This window comes from Drosophila mauritiana, chromosome 3L (assembly GCF_004382145.1).
Source record: "Drosophila mauritiana strain mau12 chromosome 3L, ASM438214v1, whole genome shotgun sequence".
Lineage (NCBI taxonomy): Eukaryota > Metazoa > Arthropoda > Insecta > Diptera > Drosophilidae > Drosophila > Drosophila mauritiana.
Window position 1 is genome coordinate 24,858,681 of NC_046669.1, and position 20,283 is coordinate 24,878,963.

Genomic DNA, 20,283 nt, shown 5'->3' on the forward strand with positions numbered 1-20,283 from the left:
TGAACTCTGTCGCTTCCGTTGCGTGGAGGAGGAAATCTCTGCACATATTATATGTGACTGCACGGCGCTTTCCATCAGGAGGAACAGACTCCTGGGCATGTATGTAGTCCCACGGGAAACAATTGCAGCCCTGAACCCCAATAAAATTATGGCTTTTATACACTGCATTGGACTTCAGGGAGATCTTTGAGTCATGAAGGGGTAGTACAATAGATCCTACTGGGTCGCAGTACACATAGAAACCCACTTAATAATAATAATAACAGCATCTAATGCCACGAATACACCTGTTAAAAGACATAAAGAAAGTGTTCAGAATAGATCACATTCTAAATTAATGTCGTACATGATTTATAAATAATTATTTTGTGCAGGCACTTGGGATCCGGTTAAATCGAGCCATATTCTAAAAGAAAAACATTCAAAACCGTTTACGCAATACGAAATACACCGAAGTAAAAATAAAAAAGAATTTGTTTGAGTTTGTACTTATGATCAAAATAAATTATCAATATAAATTAAAACAGATTTACATTAAACTCATTAAATTTTTGGGTTTTCGAACGTTGGTCCTCGAGTTATAGTAATATCTGCATAGGGAGCAGATTGATCAATGTGAAGCACCTTAAACTTCTTTAATACGAGGAGGGAATAAAATTTTTGAGCCGCCTGAAAAGAAATACGCACAAATATTAATTAATAAATAGTTTTCAAAATTACATAATACATTTTAATAATAATGTGGAAAATAATATATTGAGATTAGGTAAATCGTCATCCAGTTCATCAGCCATAATAGTAAAATACCTCAATTGTCTTTTAAATGAATTTTTTATTTAACACAACCGCACACAGCCGTTGTCCGTAGATGAAGAAATATGAAAACTGCAGAACATACATATAAGTGCCACCAACCACTGCACTGTGGACCAGAATTCGTTTTTTTTAAGGCTTAAAGACTAAATTTTTAAGACAAACAAAACTCAATCCTCTCCCCAAACGAACAAAATTTAAAACGGCACCGAGAAAATCCAACTGTTTGGAGACTAGTTCCAATGATCTCTTAAATAACAACAAGAAACAGAGGAATAAAGCACAAACCGCTACCCAAAAAACACTCAAAGAGTACTGGCTAGACGACATAATTAATTTCGCCGACAAAAGCACCATTTTGGAAATGCTGAAGGAAATAGTGAACCCCGAGGTCGTAAATGCAATACACTGCGACCTACCCACCCTGGCAAGTTTTCAACATGACTTAATTGCTTATTTCGCGGCTACGCAGTTTCGATATTGTAAAAATATACCAATAGAAACGAGCAGTTGGAAATAATCACGACAGAACACAATCGTGCACACAGGGCGGCTCATGAGAATACCAAGCAGGTCCTCCGCGATTACTATTTCCCCAAAATGAGAATTGCAAAATATGCACCAAAGCCAAATATGACAGGCACCCAAAAAAACAGGAGCTTGGGAAAACACCCAAGCTAAACCGGCGAAATTTTGCACATTGATATCTTCTCAACCGATAAGAAGCAATTCTTAACATGCGTTGACAAATTCTCGAAGCTTGCAATAGTGCAACCAGTGCTGTCCAGAACAATAATGGACGTCACAGGACCCTTGCTTCAACTCATAAACTTGTTCCCCAAAATCAGAACAATATATTGCGACAATGAGGCCGCCTTCAATTCGGAAACGATCACCTCGTTACTTAAAAACAATTACCACGTTGACATTGTGAACGCGGCCCCGCTACATAGCTTGTCAAACGGTCAAGTGGAACGATTCCACAGCACCTTGACAGAAATCGCCAGATGTCTTAAGCTAGATACAAAATCAGCGATACGGTAGAGCTAATCTTGAGGGCAACGATAGAATATAATAACGACAGTACATTCTGTCACTCAGGAGAAACCGGTCGAGATCCTCCACACGGGTTCCGATGATCGCTGCCTAGGCATTAAAGACAGGTTGATAAAGGCCCAGCAAATTAATATCGAAAGATGTAACCCAGCTAGGCGAAACCGTGTTTTTGAGGTAAGAGAAGGGGTTTTTGTCAAAAACAAGAAAAGGAAACAAGCTAACTCCATTGTGCGCAGAACAAAAAGTGCAGGCAGACCTGGGAACGTCTGTTCTTATTAAGGGGAGGGTCAACCCTCCCTCAAATAAATTCCCCCACTTTTAATTTGCTTATACCATACCCTTTAATAGTAAGCTAGATTTAGGTAAAAACGCCGTGTTCTCATTCTACGTTTGGATTGCAGGTTCGCCTTCACAACGCTCATCACCCTGGCAGTGGCAAATGCGCGGATTACCGACTTTTCTCACGCCAAATACATTCCCGTCGCAGATGGAGATGTACTGATGTTTGAACAACGTGACTGCTTGAGGCACTCGACCAACCTCTTAGAACCTACCTCTCCTAGTAGGAGAGCATATGCGCAAATTACTAGACGTTGATACAGATCATTTGAGAAACTTGTTGTCCGTTCTAAAAATACACCAGCGAATTGCGAGGAGTTTAGACTTCTTAGGTACAGCTCTTAAGGTAGTTGCAGGAACTCCTGATGCCTCAGATTTCCTAAAAGTCAAGATGACAGAAGCTCAGCTAGTGGACTCAAACTCCAGGCAGATTAACATAAACTCAGAGACTCAAAAACAGATAAACAAACTGACCGACACCATTAATAAAATTATTAAGGCCCGAAATAACAATTTGGTTGACACCCCGTACCTGTACGAAGCACTACTAGCGAGAAATAGAATGCTGATGACGGAGATACAAAATTGAATTCTAACCATAACATTGGATAAGGCTGATATAATAAATCCCACTATCCTTAGTCATCCCGATCTGAAATCAATAATTGCACAAGACACTCCAATAGTTAGTATATTAGAAGCAGTCCAGTCCGATAATATTATCCATATACTAATAGCCTACCCTTTAGTTAAGGTCAGATGTAAAAAAGTCCTCATATACCCGGTATCACATAATCAAATAATCCTACGGCTCGACGAAAACATTTTGGCGGAATGTGAAGAAGACACCTTTTCGGTCACAGAGTGCGCGGAAACAACGCACAACACCTTCTGTGAGCGGTCGCGACGCGAAACCTGCGCTCGCTCGCTCCATGCGGGAATCTCGGCCCACTGCTACACTCAACCCAGCCACCTGGGAACAGTAATAGATGACGGCATCGTTGTCATTAACGAAGCGACAGCCCGCGTCAGCACGGACGGCGGCCCAGAGGTTCTCGTCAAAGGAACGCACCTAATAACCTTCGAACGGTCAGCTACCGTCAACGGATCGGAGTTCATACATTTTCAAAAAACATTAGATAAGCAGCCTGGCGTAGCCAGATCGCCACTACTGAACATCGTCGCCCATGACCCGGTATTGAGCATGCCCTTGCTACACCGCATGAACAACGACAATCTGCACTTTATCCAAGGGTTCAAGGACAAGGTTGACGCCGCGAGCTCCCCTAAACTTTGGTTCGCGGCTGGAGTAATCCTGAACGTTGCTCTGATTGGTTCACTCATCCTTTTTTTGGCATTAAGGAAAAGGCGAGCCTCCATCGAGATACAAGAAACCATCGATAACCTCAATATAGCCGAGGACGGTCATAATCTGAAGGGGGGAGCAGTTAACAACTGACAGAGCATAAGTTTACGTTAAAATTACCCTAGCAACTAAGTAGCTTCAGATAAACAATGCTGACGCGCCCCAACTGAGTTCAGCGCTCTGCGCTAAGAACGGTCAGCAGTAGCAATTGGATACCCATCATCCGGGGTATCGAAATGCGCTGCATAAATGCTGAGTCGGCTTGCCGACCATGGGTTTATGGCGTGATGCATTGAAGCTAGGGTAGATTCATATTTTCCCATTCCTTTGTATTCAGTTTTAAGCGAGTACTTGATAAATAAAGAGCAAGCTACTCGGGCTTCTGCCGTAAAACTAAATGTATTTGATATAAAATATCAACGCTGAGCCCAAAGGCCAGTGTCCAGCAAAGGGGGCAAAGTCGCGCCCTCCACCATAATCTGTGTAAGAAGACATTCCGTGTGACTAACGTCAGGACCAGGGGATCTGCTATCTACGCGGACCCTATCTGCCGGAGCCACCTATCGGAGGGATCTCTTGGCAATAGGACAAAACTTAATTTATATATGTTTAAAATGTTGAAAACATATACGCACTAACTACTGCTTTAAATGCATTGGTAGAAACACGATATGAACTAAAAGCACTATCAACTAACGAAATAAAAATACAGCCACTACAGCCCCTACTAAAAATACAGAAACTACTCACTATCACAACATATTAAGATTATTAAAAGATAAATCGACCAAATACTACACCTTCAGACCAAAAGACCAGAGAGGGTTTAAGGTAATTCTTCGTAATGTCCAGCATGGTACAGACAAAGAAATAGCTCAGCAAGGGCATGAAAATATAAATTTACACAACATCCAGCGCTACGACACCAAACAACCATTGCCTCTATTCTCTATTGAACTCAAAATGAAAGACAATAATAAAGACATTTAAAAAAAATTGAGCACCTACTTCATGGCAAAGTAATCTTTGAGTTACCGCGACCAAAGCGAACACGTCCTCAATGCACAAACTGCCAAGAATATGGACATACAAAAAATTACTGCACCAAAGACCCTACTTGCGTAAAGTGCGCTGGAAAACACAGCTCATCATTCTGTGATATTAACACAAGATCGCACAGAACAAGCAATAAATGTGCACTATGCAGTGAAAACCACACTGCAAACTATAAATGTTGTATGGTGTACAAAGCACTGCAAATTCAAAAATGCCCAACTCTTCGGAAAAAAGAAATACCTGTAACAGAAACAACACAGTACAAAAAATAACGTAGTAAGCTTCAAGGCGCCAGCATTATTCTATGCCGAACTCTTAAACCTACTATTGTACCTGAAATACAGCCTGCTTCAACTCAATTAAGCCAAACTGCACATAATGATTTTGACGAACTTAAACAATTGATGAAACAATTAATAGCCCAAATGACAAATATGATGAACATTTTAAAGCTTTTATTATCTAAACTTGACGAAAAAACACCTAACAATCGCCATCTGGAATGCTAATGGACTTTCACTTCATTTACTTGAACTAAAACATTCTTGAATGAAAAGTTAATTGACGTCATGTTCATTGCTGAAACACACTCAACTGAGAAAACCTATATAAATATACCTAACTATAATATTTTCTCTACTAATCACCCGGACGGTAAGGCCCATGGTGGTACTGCAGTAATAATTAAAAAAAAAAGCATCAAGTGTATAGAGCTCGATTGATTCAAAAAGGACTACATACAGGCTACTACTATATCGACCGCAGACACAAAGGGTCCAATAAATATATCGGCAGTTTATTACTTGTCAGGAGGTGACTATAATGCCAAACACATAACTTGGGGGTCCAGACTTACCACTGCAAAGGGACGCCAACTGTATGAAGCAATAAGAAACAATAATAGCCGTGCTCTAAGCACAGGAGAGCCGACTTACTGGCCAACTGACACAAATAAACTACCGGATTTAATTGACTTCTGCATTACAAGAAATATAACATGCGAGAACCTAACAATAAAATCATGTTTTTGTGTTGTCTAACATCCAATTTATGTGTATTTAAAAGATAATTCTGAACTGTCCCCTGTGTTTCGTGGAGTATAACTAATTGTCTGACAAAAGTTAAGAACGTCAGTTTGTGTCTTTAACTTTTGTCTTTGACTGTAAAGTAATATATTTTGCCCATTCTTGCTCGTTTTCTAAGCTTTTGATTTTATATAATAGGCAAGTTCGAGTTCAGACATAGCGACCTCCTGGACATTTGAAGGCATAACAATAGGCAAATAAGTTATGTTTCAGAATAAGTTTATTCCGCAATCAAAAAGAAAAATCTGGAATTCAAAAAGACATAGAAAAAATGGTAAAAACCACTTCCGAAGGCAGTACAAAAATTGAAAAAAAAAATCGATAGAAATTTACAGGACTTATAAAATATGAAATAAGACTGAATCATTTTATCAAAATTCTGTGCGTAGTTTTGGGCGGTTTGAGAACGTAAGAGTGGGCGTGTCAAAAAGTTTTGATGGCATAACGATAAAAGTTTTTAAGACTAATGCAGAAATCCAAAAATATCAAATCATGTTTTGAAAGCGTGCGCGTGGCAGACATGACCCAACTGCGTCTATGTATCTAAAATCTCTATGCTTAATCTGAAACTTCTTGTTTCTACAGTTCCTGAGATCTCGACGTTCTTACGTACGGACAGACGGACGGAAGTCCGGAAACGGTCGATCGTCTCGGCTATTGATCCTGATCAAGAATGTATGTAAACGCTTCCTTTTACCTGTTACATACTTTTCAACGATCCTAGTATACCTGTTTTACTCTACGAGGAACGGGTATAACAAGAGAGAATGCTATACTCGAGTTCCCCGACTATCTGATACCCGTTTCTCAGATAGTGGGAATGAGAAGAAGAAATTTTATAATTTTTCTGGATATCGAGGATATTGGGGAATAAAATGAAAAAAAAAATTAAAAATTGTTCAAGAGTGTGGGCGTGACCGACATGGGCGTTTTGTAGGTATAGGTGTAAGGATGAGCGTGGCCAAAGTGTTTTTAATATCCGATAGAAGAAGACAAACAATAAAACGAAGTTTTTGGAAGTTCTGTGGGGTTTGCGGGCGTTAGAGTGGGCGTGGCAAAAAGTTTTTTGGCAAATCGATAGAAATGTAAAAAATATAACGAAGACTTTAGCTTAATGGGATTTAAGCCCATTTGACAATGAACGAAATGAGTTTTATGAAATTTTCAGCAAGCAATAATCAAAATACTTATTCCTAGCCAAAGAATTATAATCAAAATACTACCCCAAAGTACTACTGCCTACTAATCGGAATTATAGACGCAATGCTAATTAAAACAATAACCTATTTTCAAAACATATTTTGAAAGTGCGGCCGTGACAGTTTTGGGTAATTTGTAGACGTTAGAGTGGGTGTGGCAAAATTTTTTTTTGTGAAATCGATAGAAATTTACATGATTAAAAACAATATGAAAAATTATCCAACAATTTTTGAAAAATGCGTCAAAACCTTTTTTAAAAGTGACAGTTTAAATATCCTCTATTAAGGGTACTCCATATTAAACAAGACACAGTTACATGGGGAGGGTAAGGTCAAAGAAACTAGAATAACAAGATCCGTAACGTCCATACATTGGTTTGGCACCATGCAGCCACTTTTTTGGTGACGGCCAAAATTGCTCTCTGTCCGCTCGCTTACGCTAAGAGCGTAAGAAATCTAAAAATAGAATTTGCTTGCTTGTGTGAGTAATAACAATAGACGAGAACGTGTATATGTGTGCGTACTTGTGCTAGAAGACGATTTTCGGGCCGAAATCAATTCTGATCGATAAAACGAATTTACATATTTGGAGTTTTGGCCAATTTCGTGCAATATGATGATATAAAATAATAATTAAAAATTCATGCCTTGACCATTATAATTTTAAAGTTGTTTAAATTCGTTTGTTAAAATCGCCGCTCGAATTAGCTACCGTTTACATATTTATATATATGTTGATAATTAATTATGTGTAATATATATAACATTCATTATTTACATAAAACCATAATGAGAAAGCACTACTTTCATTTGTGCACTTAATGCATTGCATTTATACACATTTGCTTTTTATTATTTTTAAAAATATTTCAAAAACTTTAATGTGTATATTACAAATATTAAAAAAAAAAGATCAGATGGTGCCATTAGTTTCCCGAAATAATAACATATGAAAACTGTTTACTGCAAAAGTCATATCTTGAGGCACGAGGTGCGGACACAAACACTCAACAAGCCTTATTAATTTTTCACACGTCGCAAGCTGAATACTCTAAGGACATAAAGGTCATATTTTGTCAAATTTACAATGCATGAGCATACGTGTGCACACATACAGTTGTCTGCTATCACTGTATGCGTAGAAAAGAGCTGTTTGCTGTAGCGCTCTCCGCTCTTTCTCTCTCGAACAAAAACTCGAGAGAGCCTGGAGCCACCTCTAGAGCCACTGCCCAAAATTCGCGTGCAAAAAAATTGTATGGCGTTACGCATCTTGTTATTCTAGTGTCTTTGGTAAGGTGGTTTATTGCTTTTCCTATTTTTAACCTTTGGCTTGATTATTATTCAAAACCAAGAGAGAAAGCTATAGTCGAGTTCCCCGACTATCAGATACCCGTTACCAGCTAGTGTGAATGCGAACGCGAAATTTAATCATTTTTCTGGGATATTGATGGATATTGGTGAAAAATTAGAAAAAATTTAAAAATTGTTCAAAAGCGTTAGAGAGGGCGTTGCAAAAAGTTTTTTGTCAAATCGATAGAAATTTAAGCGACTAATAAAATTATGAAAATATATCCAATATTTTTCAAAAATGTGGACGTGGCAGTTTTGTCCGTTTTTTGGGCGTTAGAGTGGGCGCGGCAATTTGAATAAACAAACTTGCGCTGCGACTTTGCCTCTTGAATCTCAACATTCTAGCTATTATTGTTTCAGAGATCGAGACGTTCATACGGACATGGCAGATAGACTCGGCTATCGATCCTGATCAAATATATTTATGCTTTATATGAAACACTTACTGCTTCTGCCTGTTACATAGTTTGTAACGCATCTAGCAAGGGCGTCGCCAGGCCATCAGCCAGGGGGGCAGATAGTAGAACTCATCTGCCAACACTGGTAACCCTTAGTGAAAGCACCTAGCAAACAGCTTATTTATGGGAAGCAGATCGATAGAAGTGGTTGAAGAACATTCCTTTTAGGTCCAGGTCCCCCCTGGGGAAAATAAAACCTACGACAGCTAGCAACCCCACGCTCCCACAATTGAGGATACTCAGATTTCGGGACTTTAGACATAAACCAAAGGCAAAACAAGAAAGAACTTCAAAGCTCAATACCGATTACAATATAATTTTAGACGAAGTCAGAATTAGGAGTTGAGTTCAGTTTGATACTTACAATTAAGTAGATCGACATATAGCATCTGTGTTTTACCTGTTTTCTAGAATTTCCTGACGTAAGCTGAGAAAGTTCCAAGCTGTCCTTGGCGATAAAATGTGATCTTACGTCAATGAAAAGGTGGGCGGCTCTCTTGTTTAAAACACGTTCTTCAAATTGCTCATCGGTTTCATTTTCCATTTGTTCGTCACCATGATTCTAAAAATACTCAAATCAATTATTTTTTTGTTAAATCAAAAATGTATTTGAAAAAATTAAAACAAGTAGCTTTATTATTGGAGACATTTTTTGTGTTGTCTTACAAAATACTGCGTCTGACATAGGTAAGCAATCATTCTCTAAAATTGGTCTATTACCTCTTCCAAATTCCCTGCAGTGCCACATACATATTAACATTTCCAAGTAATATTGCTGTCCAAGGCACATTACTAGTGCTAAATATCCGGTTAAAAATAAAACAAAAGAGAATGCTATAGTCGAGTTCCCCGACTCGAGTTACCCGTTACTTAACACGAACAGATCTCAGAATTTACCGATATAGAGAATATACCGATATATATTGGGGAATAAAATGTGAAAAAATGTAAAAATTTTTTAATAATGTCGGGGTGTGCGTTTTGTAGATGAAAGGAGTGTGTTTGGTATACCGATAAAAATTGGAAAGACAAACAATAAAACGAAGAAAAATCTAAACATTTTTCATAGGTGTGGGGGTGGCACTTTTGGGCGGTTTCAGGGCGTTAGTGGGCGTGGGAAAAAGCTGGTTGGCAAATAGACAGAAATTTTAGATATTAATAGAATTCTGAAAAAATATCCAAAAAATTTTCGAAAGTGTGGGTGTGGAAGTTTTGGGCGTTTATAGGGCGGCATGCGCCGGCGCTTCGTCTATGTCTCTAGAATTTGTACGCTTAATCTAAACCTTCTAGTTTTTATTGTTCCTGAGATCGAGACGTTTATACGGACTTGGCCAGATCGACCCGGCTATCAATCCTGATCAAATACATATATATACGTTATATGGTCGGAAACGCTTCCTGCTTCTGCCTGTTAAATACTTTTTAACGCAGTAACGGCTATCAAAATAGCTTCGGAAAGATCGTCATCTATGCTGTTCTCCGGCGTAGCAGCAGAAATCGCGATGAATTTGAGCAGAGTTGATTGGAAAAATACACGTGAATTAGCTTTCACAAACCCCAATACACATATGTTCCGATGAGACATAGTGGTATTGCTGATAACAGTGCCCTGTACGTCTTATACCCTAAAATGGTTTCACGAATTGTTTAGAAGTCTATACACGGCATAATGGAGCAGAACACCAGATAAAGCTAAAAAGAATGGTAGGAAGGTGGGTAGTGGATACTACCTGCAATAAAGATCATATGGCAAGGTTGTGTAGCACAAAATAAAAATAATCATGTCAAAAAATCTTATATAGTCATTCATCATTTTTATAACGTACTTGGCCAACGAAACTGGGAATTTCATAGTTGTCCCATCCTTTTAAAATATTATTTGTCCTTTTTGAATAGCCACTCAATATAGATGTACCCACAGATTCATTTAAAATGACTGTAGTCTTTTCTGTGGGTATAACTGAGTCGTGATCCATCTCGCCAATATTTCCATGTTGCGGAGTGGCATGACCATGATCCAATCCAGCTGGCGTTGAGTCTCCTTGATTAAAATCATCACCCATTTCATGATTCGTATTTCTTGGCGTTAAAGGTAGCTCATTTATCGATGAGAACTGTTCCATTTCATTTAAGGACAAGAGGTCCGGACTTCGCATATTATCAAAAAAGGTTAATTCATTTTGACAAGATATGCTTTCTTGTTCTTTTGATACAATCTCCACAGAAACGGTAGACTCCCCTAGAGGTTTATGATGCTCTCTCAGGACTTCAGGAGCTTCCAAACTTTGAACAACTGAATCGGGGGCATGGTCCAAAAACAAATTGGACATAATATCATTCTTACGTTTGCGTCCTTTTTTATTAAAAATAATTAATGCGTTCTCGTTCTCTTTGGTATAAAATTCCAGAGCAAGAATTTCCATTGGCACAACACTTGAGAAGTCCTCAAAGAATGTTGAATGCGAAAACAACTGTCTATTGTAATTACCAAACAAAGCTCTAGCTGGTATGGATCGCGATGGTAATGAAAAAAGTTTTTCGACACCTCCAGTTTCTTTCCAATACATTAATCTAAAAAAAAGGTTTAGGTTCACATTAATTATTATTTTTAAAATGTATAAACACTATACCTTTTTGTTGGTGGGGCCAAATCAAGTGTTGTTAATATATCAGATGTATCGGCTAACTGTGCCTTCATTTCTTCTCCAGAAATATTTTTTATTTCGTCGATAATAAGTTTTCTTTTGCGTTTGGCTTTTGTTACGCCTTTATACATTGAGGCATCTAAAGGAGCTAACGCAAATCCCTCATCCTCGTTTTGAACAAGCGTTATTTCATTTATTGGCACATTTTCGGATACACTTGCATCTCCATTCAAATTATTATCTAAAATAGTTTATTGTTAAGGAGAAATTTATACAGATTTCCTAAATCGTTACCCTCTTTCTCATCTTCAATCGAATTAACGAGCGAGGTTGCAGGCGAAGGGACATTATGAATATTGTCAATGGCGTCTTCATCAGAATCATCTGCGTTGAGAACAGTAGTAGATTCTTTGGTAATCTGCTCAACTGGCTGAGAAGGATCACCAAAAAGATCGTCTTCAAAAAGAGCTGGTTCTAAAAATAATAATACAAATTTTAGGCTGATAATAGAATATGCAGAATTATATTAAAATCCAAAGTTTTTATACCCATTGCTTATGGAGTAAAAGGATTTACTAGATTCGTTGAAACGTATCTAGAACGAAAAAGGAGCAGTTTTAGACTCTAAAATTTTCGGCCTATAAGTTTTAGGATTACTATCTGTCTGTCGCTCTGTCCGCATTAACGCTGTGATCTCGTAATGTAGATTTTAGTGACGTACTCACCGCCCAATTCTGTTTTAGAATATTGCAACTTCCCATAACAAATTCTTTAGCCTTGACCATTTTTCCATAGCTCATGACCTTTTCGTGTCGCTGGGTTCCAAATTTCATTATTTCGAGACGGATGCCCTTGACCTCTCTCCCATTCCTCGACTATCAGATACCCGTTTCTCAGTAAGTGGAAAAGCGCGGAAAAGCGTTACCATTCGGTACAAATTTTGTAAAAGGTCTGGGCATGACAAAAATCAAATCAAATCGATAGAAAACAAAAGAGAATGCTATAGTCGAGTTCCCCGACTATCAGATTCCCGTTACTCAGCTAGTGTGAATGCGAACATGAAATTTCATCATTTTTCTGGGATATTGATAGATATTCGGGAATAAAGTGAGAATAAATTTAAAACTTGTTCAAAAGTGTGGCCGTTACCGGTTCGGCGGTTTTAGGATGTTATAGTGTTGCTAACAGAGATTTGCTAAATCGATAGAAATTTATAAGACAAATAATATTATAAAAAAATATCGAATAATGGTTCAAAAATGTGGGCGTGGCAGTTTGAGCGGTTTTATGGTAAAAAAAATTACAAGACTAATAAAATTATGAAAAAAATTCGAAAATGGTTCAAAAGTTGGAGTGGGCGTGGCAACATAGGTCAACAAATTTGCGCTTCGACTTTGCCTCTAGAAGCTGTATGTTGAATCTCAACCTACAAGCTTTTATAGTTCCTGAGATCGAGACGTTCATACGGATAGACGAACATGACCAGATCGACTCGTCTATTGACCCTAATCAAGAATATATATACTTTATATGGTCGGAAACGCTTACTTCTGCCTGTTACATATTTTTCAAGGAATCTAGTAAATTGGAAATACACATTCGAAAGGTAAAAAGGTATTCTTGTGTACATTGTTGGGAAATTGACTAATAGTGTTCATAGAATCCTTGTACTCACCCTTGATTCAGAATTTTGTTTGTGACAAAAATAGTAATATCTAATAATCTATAAATATGGTAATCTATAAATATGGTTGATTCCCGTCATTGTTTTAAGGACTCCATTTTGTAAACCAATTTTAACGCAGTCACAATCGTACTCTTCTTAAGATCAGTCGAGTCTTATTATTGCCAAGCAAACGCAAAGCTCATTAGGCATTCTACCAAAACCAACAACAATTCTTCATATGTACCGATATAACCAGCGCTAGTGAAGTAAAGAAACCGGGAAAATAACCAAAACCAAATCCAATCATCATTAATACCGTACTAAAACATGATTATAATAAGATCTGATCCAATTCTCGACCTCGTAATGAGGCGTGAACAGACCTCAGACCCTCACAACTCCATAAACAGAAGATGACCAGCCTTCAAAACCCAACAAGAATTGATGCAGTCGAAATCACAAAAAATGCGACATCCGAATGGCCATTAAAATTCTTAGGATTCGGAACACTAAAATCACATACTCATAAGTTACTCAAAACGGACCACAAACCAGCGATAACAGAACTATACGTCAAAACGAATCATCTTATCATGTCAGCGCACAACACAAATCTACTTTTATATGCAGATCATAGTTCTTCTAATGATATTAAACTAGATCCCAATAGCTTAACTTTCTATCCTAAGACCCCATCCAAATACCTACCACTAATACCTCTAAACGCATGCTCGCGCTGTTCAAAGCAGCCAAAAAAATTGGCCGCGGCACTCCTATCCCGACACTTAACATTTGTGGAACGATTGCTTTCCGACAGGATAATCTTAATAAATGTACGAAAATGCAAGCAACCTTTACCTTAAGAGTGCTTTCCAGTGTGAAATTTTCAAAAAATAGTTTTTTTTTTTTTTTTTTTGTTTTATCGAATAGTATACACTCTTCCGAATATTCCCTGAAATTTTCATGCCGAAATTCAGATTATTTCGGTTATTATTTCGGCATCTTCCTATTTTTTTGTAAAAAAAAACTGCTAAAAAAAAAAGCTAAAATCGATACTTTTTCTTCAAACCGGCACCATTTTAGCAAAAAAAATTAAAAAAAAAAAAAGCCTCCATAGCACGAAAGCCAATTATATACCGATCAATAATCTTTTTTTGTTTTTTGTTTCACATCAAAATTGTGACCCCCAACGTGGACACCACATCCTAGTGCATTTTCTGCAACAATTGTTCAATATTCTTCAATACCCAATTAATATACAAAAAAAAACCAGACTGATTAGATTATTTTTTCTTAAAAAAAAAAATCGCGAAAAACAGCGATTTTTCGGGCTGTCACACTGGAAAGCTCCCTTAAACAAACAAACATGCCCACCACTGGTCCAGAATAACATATGCATACCACAAACCGTCGGGGCAACATACCTGGGTGTTCATCTGGACAGGCGGTTCACTTGGCGCAAACATATAGAAGCCAAGACGATACATCTTAAACTTAAAGCAAGGAACCTCCAATAACTAATAAATGCTCGCTCTCCAACTCGTCTGGAGTTCAAAGCTCTCCTATACAACTCCGTCTTAAAACCCATTTATACTTATGGCTCCGAGCTGTGGGGCAACGCATCCAGAAGTAACATAGACATTATTCAGCGAGCACAGTCAACAATACTGCGAACCATCACTGGAGCACCGTGGTACCTTCGGAACGAAGGCATACACAGAGACCTAAAAATCAAATTAGTAATCGAAGTAATAACTAAAAAGAAAAATAAATAGCTAGAAAAGCTGACCACCCATCCAAATCCCCTCGCAAGAAAACTAATTCGGGTATGCAGTCAAAGCTGGCTGCACCGCAACGATCTCAAACACTATTACTAAGTGAAGCTAGATATATATATGATTTAAATACTTATTGTTAGTCTCTTAAAACAAAGGAAAGATTCAATAAATAATAGAAAATTAAAAAAATAAATATTTTTTGGTGGTTTGTGTGCGTTAGAGTGGGCGTGGGTCAACAAACTTGCGCTGCGTCTATGTCTCTAGAATCTGTATGCTTAATCTCAACTTTCTAGTGTTTATTGTTCATGAGATCTCGACGTTCATACGGACAGACGGTCAGTATCAAGATCCTGATCAAGAATATATAACTTTATATGGTTTGAACCATTTTCATCTGCATGGTACATACTTTTTAACGAATCTAGTATATCCTTTTACTCTACGAGTAATGGGTATAATTACCAGCACATCGATGCGTATATGCGATGCGTTACGAAAGCGAATTTAAGCGACCTAATTGCAGAGCGCATAACAAAACGCTTAGCCATGAGTACAATCACGTGAGTACAAGGGATAGCGAGCGCGAGTGGTCAGCTTAGATGCTCCCTCAGCTTCTCTGCATAGATAACAATGATATTGCCGCACATTTGGGATAGCGTACAGTTTAGAGTCACCAAAGTCGGCATGTTTACAAATAACAAATTTAGGATCTGATGCGAGGCGCGGCACCCACAAACCAACAAAATTCGTCCAAAAAAAAGCTCTAAAGCTCAAACCCAAGGCAATATCGTAGAAGTCAGAATCGGGAGCCAACTTCAGATTGGTGTTCTTCTAAAGAAATTGTAAAACCAGTTTGTTAAAAATAAAAATATAATTGGCGCAGACGGTAGGATTTTAATATCCTCTTCGAGAGTTTCGGTACCCATCTAAGAAGGATAATACTAAACAACTAATAGATTAGCAGAAACTGTGAAAATAATAAAAGAGTCTCCGAAAAAAACTACGTGTTCGGTCAATAAAACATTCAATTTATGAGAGAATATATTGAAAACGTAAAAACTTATTGTTGTTTACAAAAAACTGTACAGTTCGGTCAATAAATATTCAATTCATGAAATATATTGAAAAAAAAAAAAAAAAACAGAAATCCCGTTCTTCAGCAAACTTTCTGAAAACCACGTAAAACAATAAATCAATAATTTGAATTGGGAAAAAACTTCCTAATAGGCTTTATAATCTGTTTTCAAAAAAGATAATATCCCATAGTACCACTAGTCCGAATTATAGACACAACGCGATTTTAAACAATAACCTCGTTTCAAAACATGTTTCAAATATCTAGTTTTGGGTGGTTTGTTGGCGTTAGAGCGTGCGTGACAAAAAGATTTTTGACAAATGGATAAAAATAAAAGTCTAATAAAAACATGAAAATATATAAAAAAAAAAAACATTTTCCAAAATTGTGGGACCTGACATTTTTGGGTGGCTTGTTAGAGGGTCCGTGGCAACATGGGTAAACAAACTTGCGCTGCGTCTATGTCTCTAGAGTCTGTAATCTTAATCTTAACCTTAGATCACGACCTTCATACTGACGGCCTCACGGACAAAGAGACGGATATGGCCAGGTCCACTCGCCTATTGATCTTACTCAAGAATATATATACTTTATATGGTCGGAAACACATCCGTCTATCTGTTACATACTTTTCCAAGAACTTTTTATATTCATTCACTCTACGAAAAACGAGTATTAAAATAGTTATGGCTTTGGAGACCCTTAGCTAGGTCAGCAAGAATACGGGAAAGGACGAGAAACTGGCGCGGTCAGAAGGAACTGTAAAGGCATTGGTCAGTGTCCTGTGAGAGGAGCGGTCCTAACAGACGTGCTTTTGGGTGTCTACGAAGGTGGTTCTGGGAAGAGCTCTGGTTCGAGCTAACGGACGAGACACCTAGCGGCCAAGCCACCATAATATCCTACGGCTTATTCGGGACGGCACGGGGCCGTTGGCAGAGAATACGTGGGCCTGGCGTGGTCAGAAGGGATTGTGGAGTCCGGTTCCATGTTTCAGGAGTGGTCCTATCACACGTCCGTTTTCGCGTTTTCGCAAAGGTGGTCCTGGGAAGAGCTTTGGTTCGACCTAACGGACGATACACATTGAAGGCCCGCCACCATAATACCTTCGACTGACAGAATAGTAAATTTTAATTTATAGGGATATTTCTTAAATTTCTACGTTTACCCGGTTTATCCATATACCGTCGGAAATTAAGTGTCATAGCAGCTAATTTCATTTGTATAATTTAATCGATGATATTATACGTTTTATTTCCATTGTTCATACTTACGTCCAAAAGAATCTCCAAACCCATCACCATCCAATCGAGAACCAGGCATATCCGCATGGGCGTCCAATGAATGTGGATCCAGAGACTCAATATTTTCCAACACGTCATTATCAAATAGTTTATCCTAAGTAGAACAGTATAAGCAAACATTTTTGTAAAAAAACAAAACGTATTCAACGTATTCTCATAACAGAGTGTTGTTTTGATATCCTTGCAGATAGAATTACGGTTTTAATCAAAGTTTGCAAACTACAAATCTCGTTTAAAAACATCAAATAATATTTTAATTTAAAAATAGACATATATTTTTATATATGTACCATAAGAAGAAAATGACCGATCCTATAATTTATGCCTGAAGATCTGCCCATGTTGGTCTGTCAGTCGGTCTTCCCAAAAAATTTAAAAACAAAAAGCTGGTAACAAAAAAAGCGAACTACATAATTACTACATAATTAATTATAATTACAAAACAATGAGAAAATGTTCATAGAAGTTTTTACGCGAGAGTTGTTATGTGAGTTGTCGAAAATGTTTTGGTCATATCGATAGAAATTGTAATAGACAAATAAAAACAAATCATAATACTCATCTAGTGGAAATGCGAACACGAAATTTAAACAATTTTCAGAAGTGGGGCGAGGCAGGTTTGGGCGGTTTAGTATGTTCGTATTTATAATAAATTCATATAAGCAAAAAATTCAAAAATTCTTACATTGATATTTGAAGGTATAGAGCATCGTATAATTTCAGGCGTTTCTGCTTCAAAGCCTATATCACCAAATCCGTCATCTTGTAAGGAAAGAGACAAGCTGCCGTAATCTTCTCTCATTGTTATCTCGTCAGCTCTAGACTGATTTATAGAAAACTGAGCCTCAATATCAATATCGTTTAATTCGGGCAATGCTGTATCAAAGTCATGAAAAACTTCTGGGAGTGTTATTGCATTAACATTAGCTTCTCTGTGCCCTTCTGGTAAGTCGACCATGCCTGGTCGAAAAGCCATCTATAATCAAATTTGAATACATTATTTTATTTGGATTTTATTACAATTATCAGAAAATCAATTTACCTTAATCTTGACGAAGGCTTCATTGCAATCAGCTAATAAATACTTCGCTTTTCTTGAATAAATGCGAACAACACCTAGCAATAAATGTCCAGACGTTCTCAACGCTAATTTTACTTTAGGTTGCAAAATGCCTTCCACTGATTTTTCAATATTAGTTTCAAATACATGGGCCTTTGTAATTTTTTTGTCCCAATGTGCTGCCAACCAGATCCTGGCTAGGGGGCCTTTCTTGGCCAAAATAATGTGCTCATAGAACATTTTAAATTAGTAAATATTTATATCTATTTGAAATGCCTTTCGCATCATCTCCTAAAAATGTTTGCTTTTATATAAAATTATCGATATCATTTAAAATGTCAAGATAACAAAATAAAAGTTGTACATATGTCTATAAACAGCCATATCGCATCTGGAGAAATTGAATGCCTGTCTACACTGCTACTTGGGAAGCATGATAGTTTGGCAAGGTGTTATTAATTTGTTATAGTAAATGCCCTGTCGTAACATTAGAAAAACAAACATATATTGTAATATTTCTTTACAACGAAAAAACTATTTTTTGCCAATAAATTCATATTTCGTTTAAAAATTAATTTTTTTTTTCATAAAAAATATTTAATACAACCCAAACACCTTATGCGTTAACACGTGTTTACATTTCCTCATCATTCCTCAATAAATTAATAACTAGTGATCACCGAGAACGCCAAAACATCCCATAGTTTAAAACAAATGACGCTTAACGTTTGGATGACGGAAGGTTTCATCAAATGACATTCCCGTTTATGACATTACATTAACTGACATTTGTGACGAAGGGCTTTCCTTCCTTAGTGTCAGCGGCGCTAGCTCAGGCGTAAGCCTGAGGGCAGAGTTTTCCCCGTACCACAAAGCTCGCAACATAAACATCGATAACTATCGACGTCTCAGGACTCTACATACGATCTCTAACAAGCATATATGCAGAAAAAGGTTAACAAACGAAATAATTAAAAAAACTACCATACCTACCCATTTTCCACACGTCGGTGTCGTTTCAGACAACTAGGACGGCTCAATCTCCTCTACACTCACTAAAACATTCTGGTATGCTTTCTTGTTTTATTACGCATAAATATAATTCTTTTATTTGTTTTGATATCTCATCAGGCAGCGTTCACCCTAAGATCGTCAACTGCTTTTTAAATGGTCAAAGCAAAAGGGCGGGATTCCTTTACGGGCTACAACCCACCGCGGAAAAGTGCCGCGCAATTGGCAGTGCTTGTTAAGACTGCACAACTGTTGACGTATTTACATACAGTACGTCAAGAAACTGTTTTCACATTGTGAAATATTCAACTTATTACACAGTGTGTAAACAGTTTCTTGACATACTGTACGTAGAGCCACGTAACCCTGTCTAGCTCCAAGGGATCAGAAGGGACGTGCAACTAAACGTCAAGATCCCGTAGGAACCGATCGGCAATTCGAAGGTTTGGAACTAATTCACCGGCGGCATCGGATTCGCCTCGTTGGAGATAGTGACTCCCTAGTGTAGTGGACAAGTAAGTTTTCAAAAAATATAGCTGAATTTAAGGAGGCGAGGTAACGGCAGACAGGCTCCACAGAATATTTATTTCCCGACTCCCAATATAATATTACCCGGGGCCCTTTATGTCGGCATACTAAGAAAATTTAAACAAAATAAATATCTTTACGTGAAACTAAACCTTTGAACTCATTGATTTTAATAATTCCACACACATATATTTAATTGAAAATTGCCTAGGAGGCGACATGCGGGCGCATCGGTATGTCTGCGATTGAGCTATGATTTGTATCCAATCATGGTCGCCATATTTTATATATTATATATTATAATCCTCTCCCGTCTTGGGCTATCGGATATAATCCGGACAATTTAAGAGTAATCCCGGAGAAAATCGGGATAATTCAAACGGCCAGATCGCTCAACAGGATTCCCAAAGGGGGGCCACCCAAAATGATAGCCATATCACGTTACATATCGATAAGACCCTATCATCAACTCCAACTCCTTATTTTAAGTTTTTTTA

General features: G+C 37.6%; 1 protein-coding gene across 1 annotated transcript; it reads right to left on the reverse strand.

Annotated features, from left to right (window-relative positions):
• Positions 1-481: 481 nt before the first annotated feature.
• On the reverse strand, positions 482-18,565 carry LOC117139156 (double-strand-break repair protein rad21 homolog). Its single transcript, XM_033301315.1, has 8 exons — positions 18,230-18,565; positions 17,873-18,163; positions 17,158-17,281; positions 11,662-11,841; positions 11,353-11,608; positions 10,549-11,293; positions 9,123-9,284; positions 482-669 (listed from the first exon to the last, which is right to left on the reverse strand). Exons 1-8 carry the CDS (start codon positions 18,485-18,487, stop codon positions 544-546), a joined length of 2,142 nt encoding a protein of 713 aa, XP_033157206.1. The 5' UTR covers positions 18,488-18,565; the 3' UTR covers positions 482-543.
• Between the last annotated feature and the right edge of the window lie 1,718 nt (positions 18,566-20,283).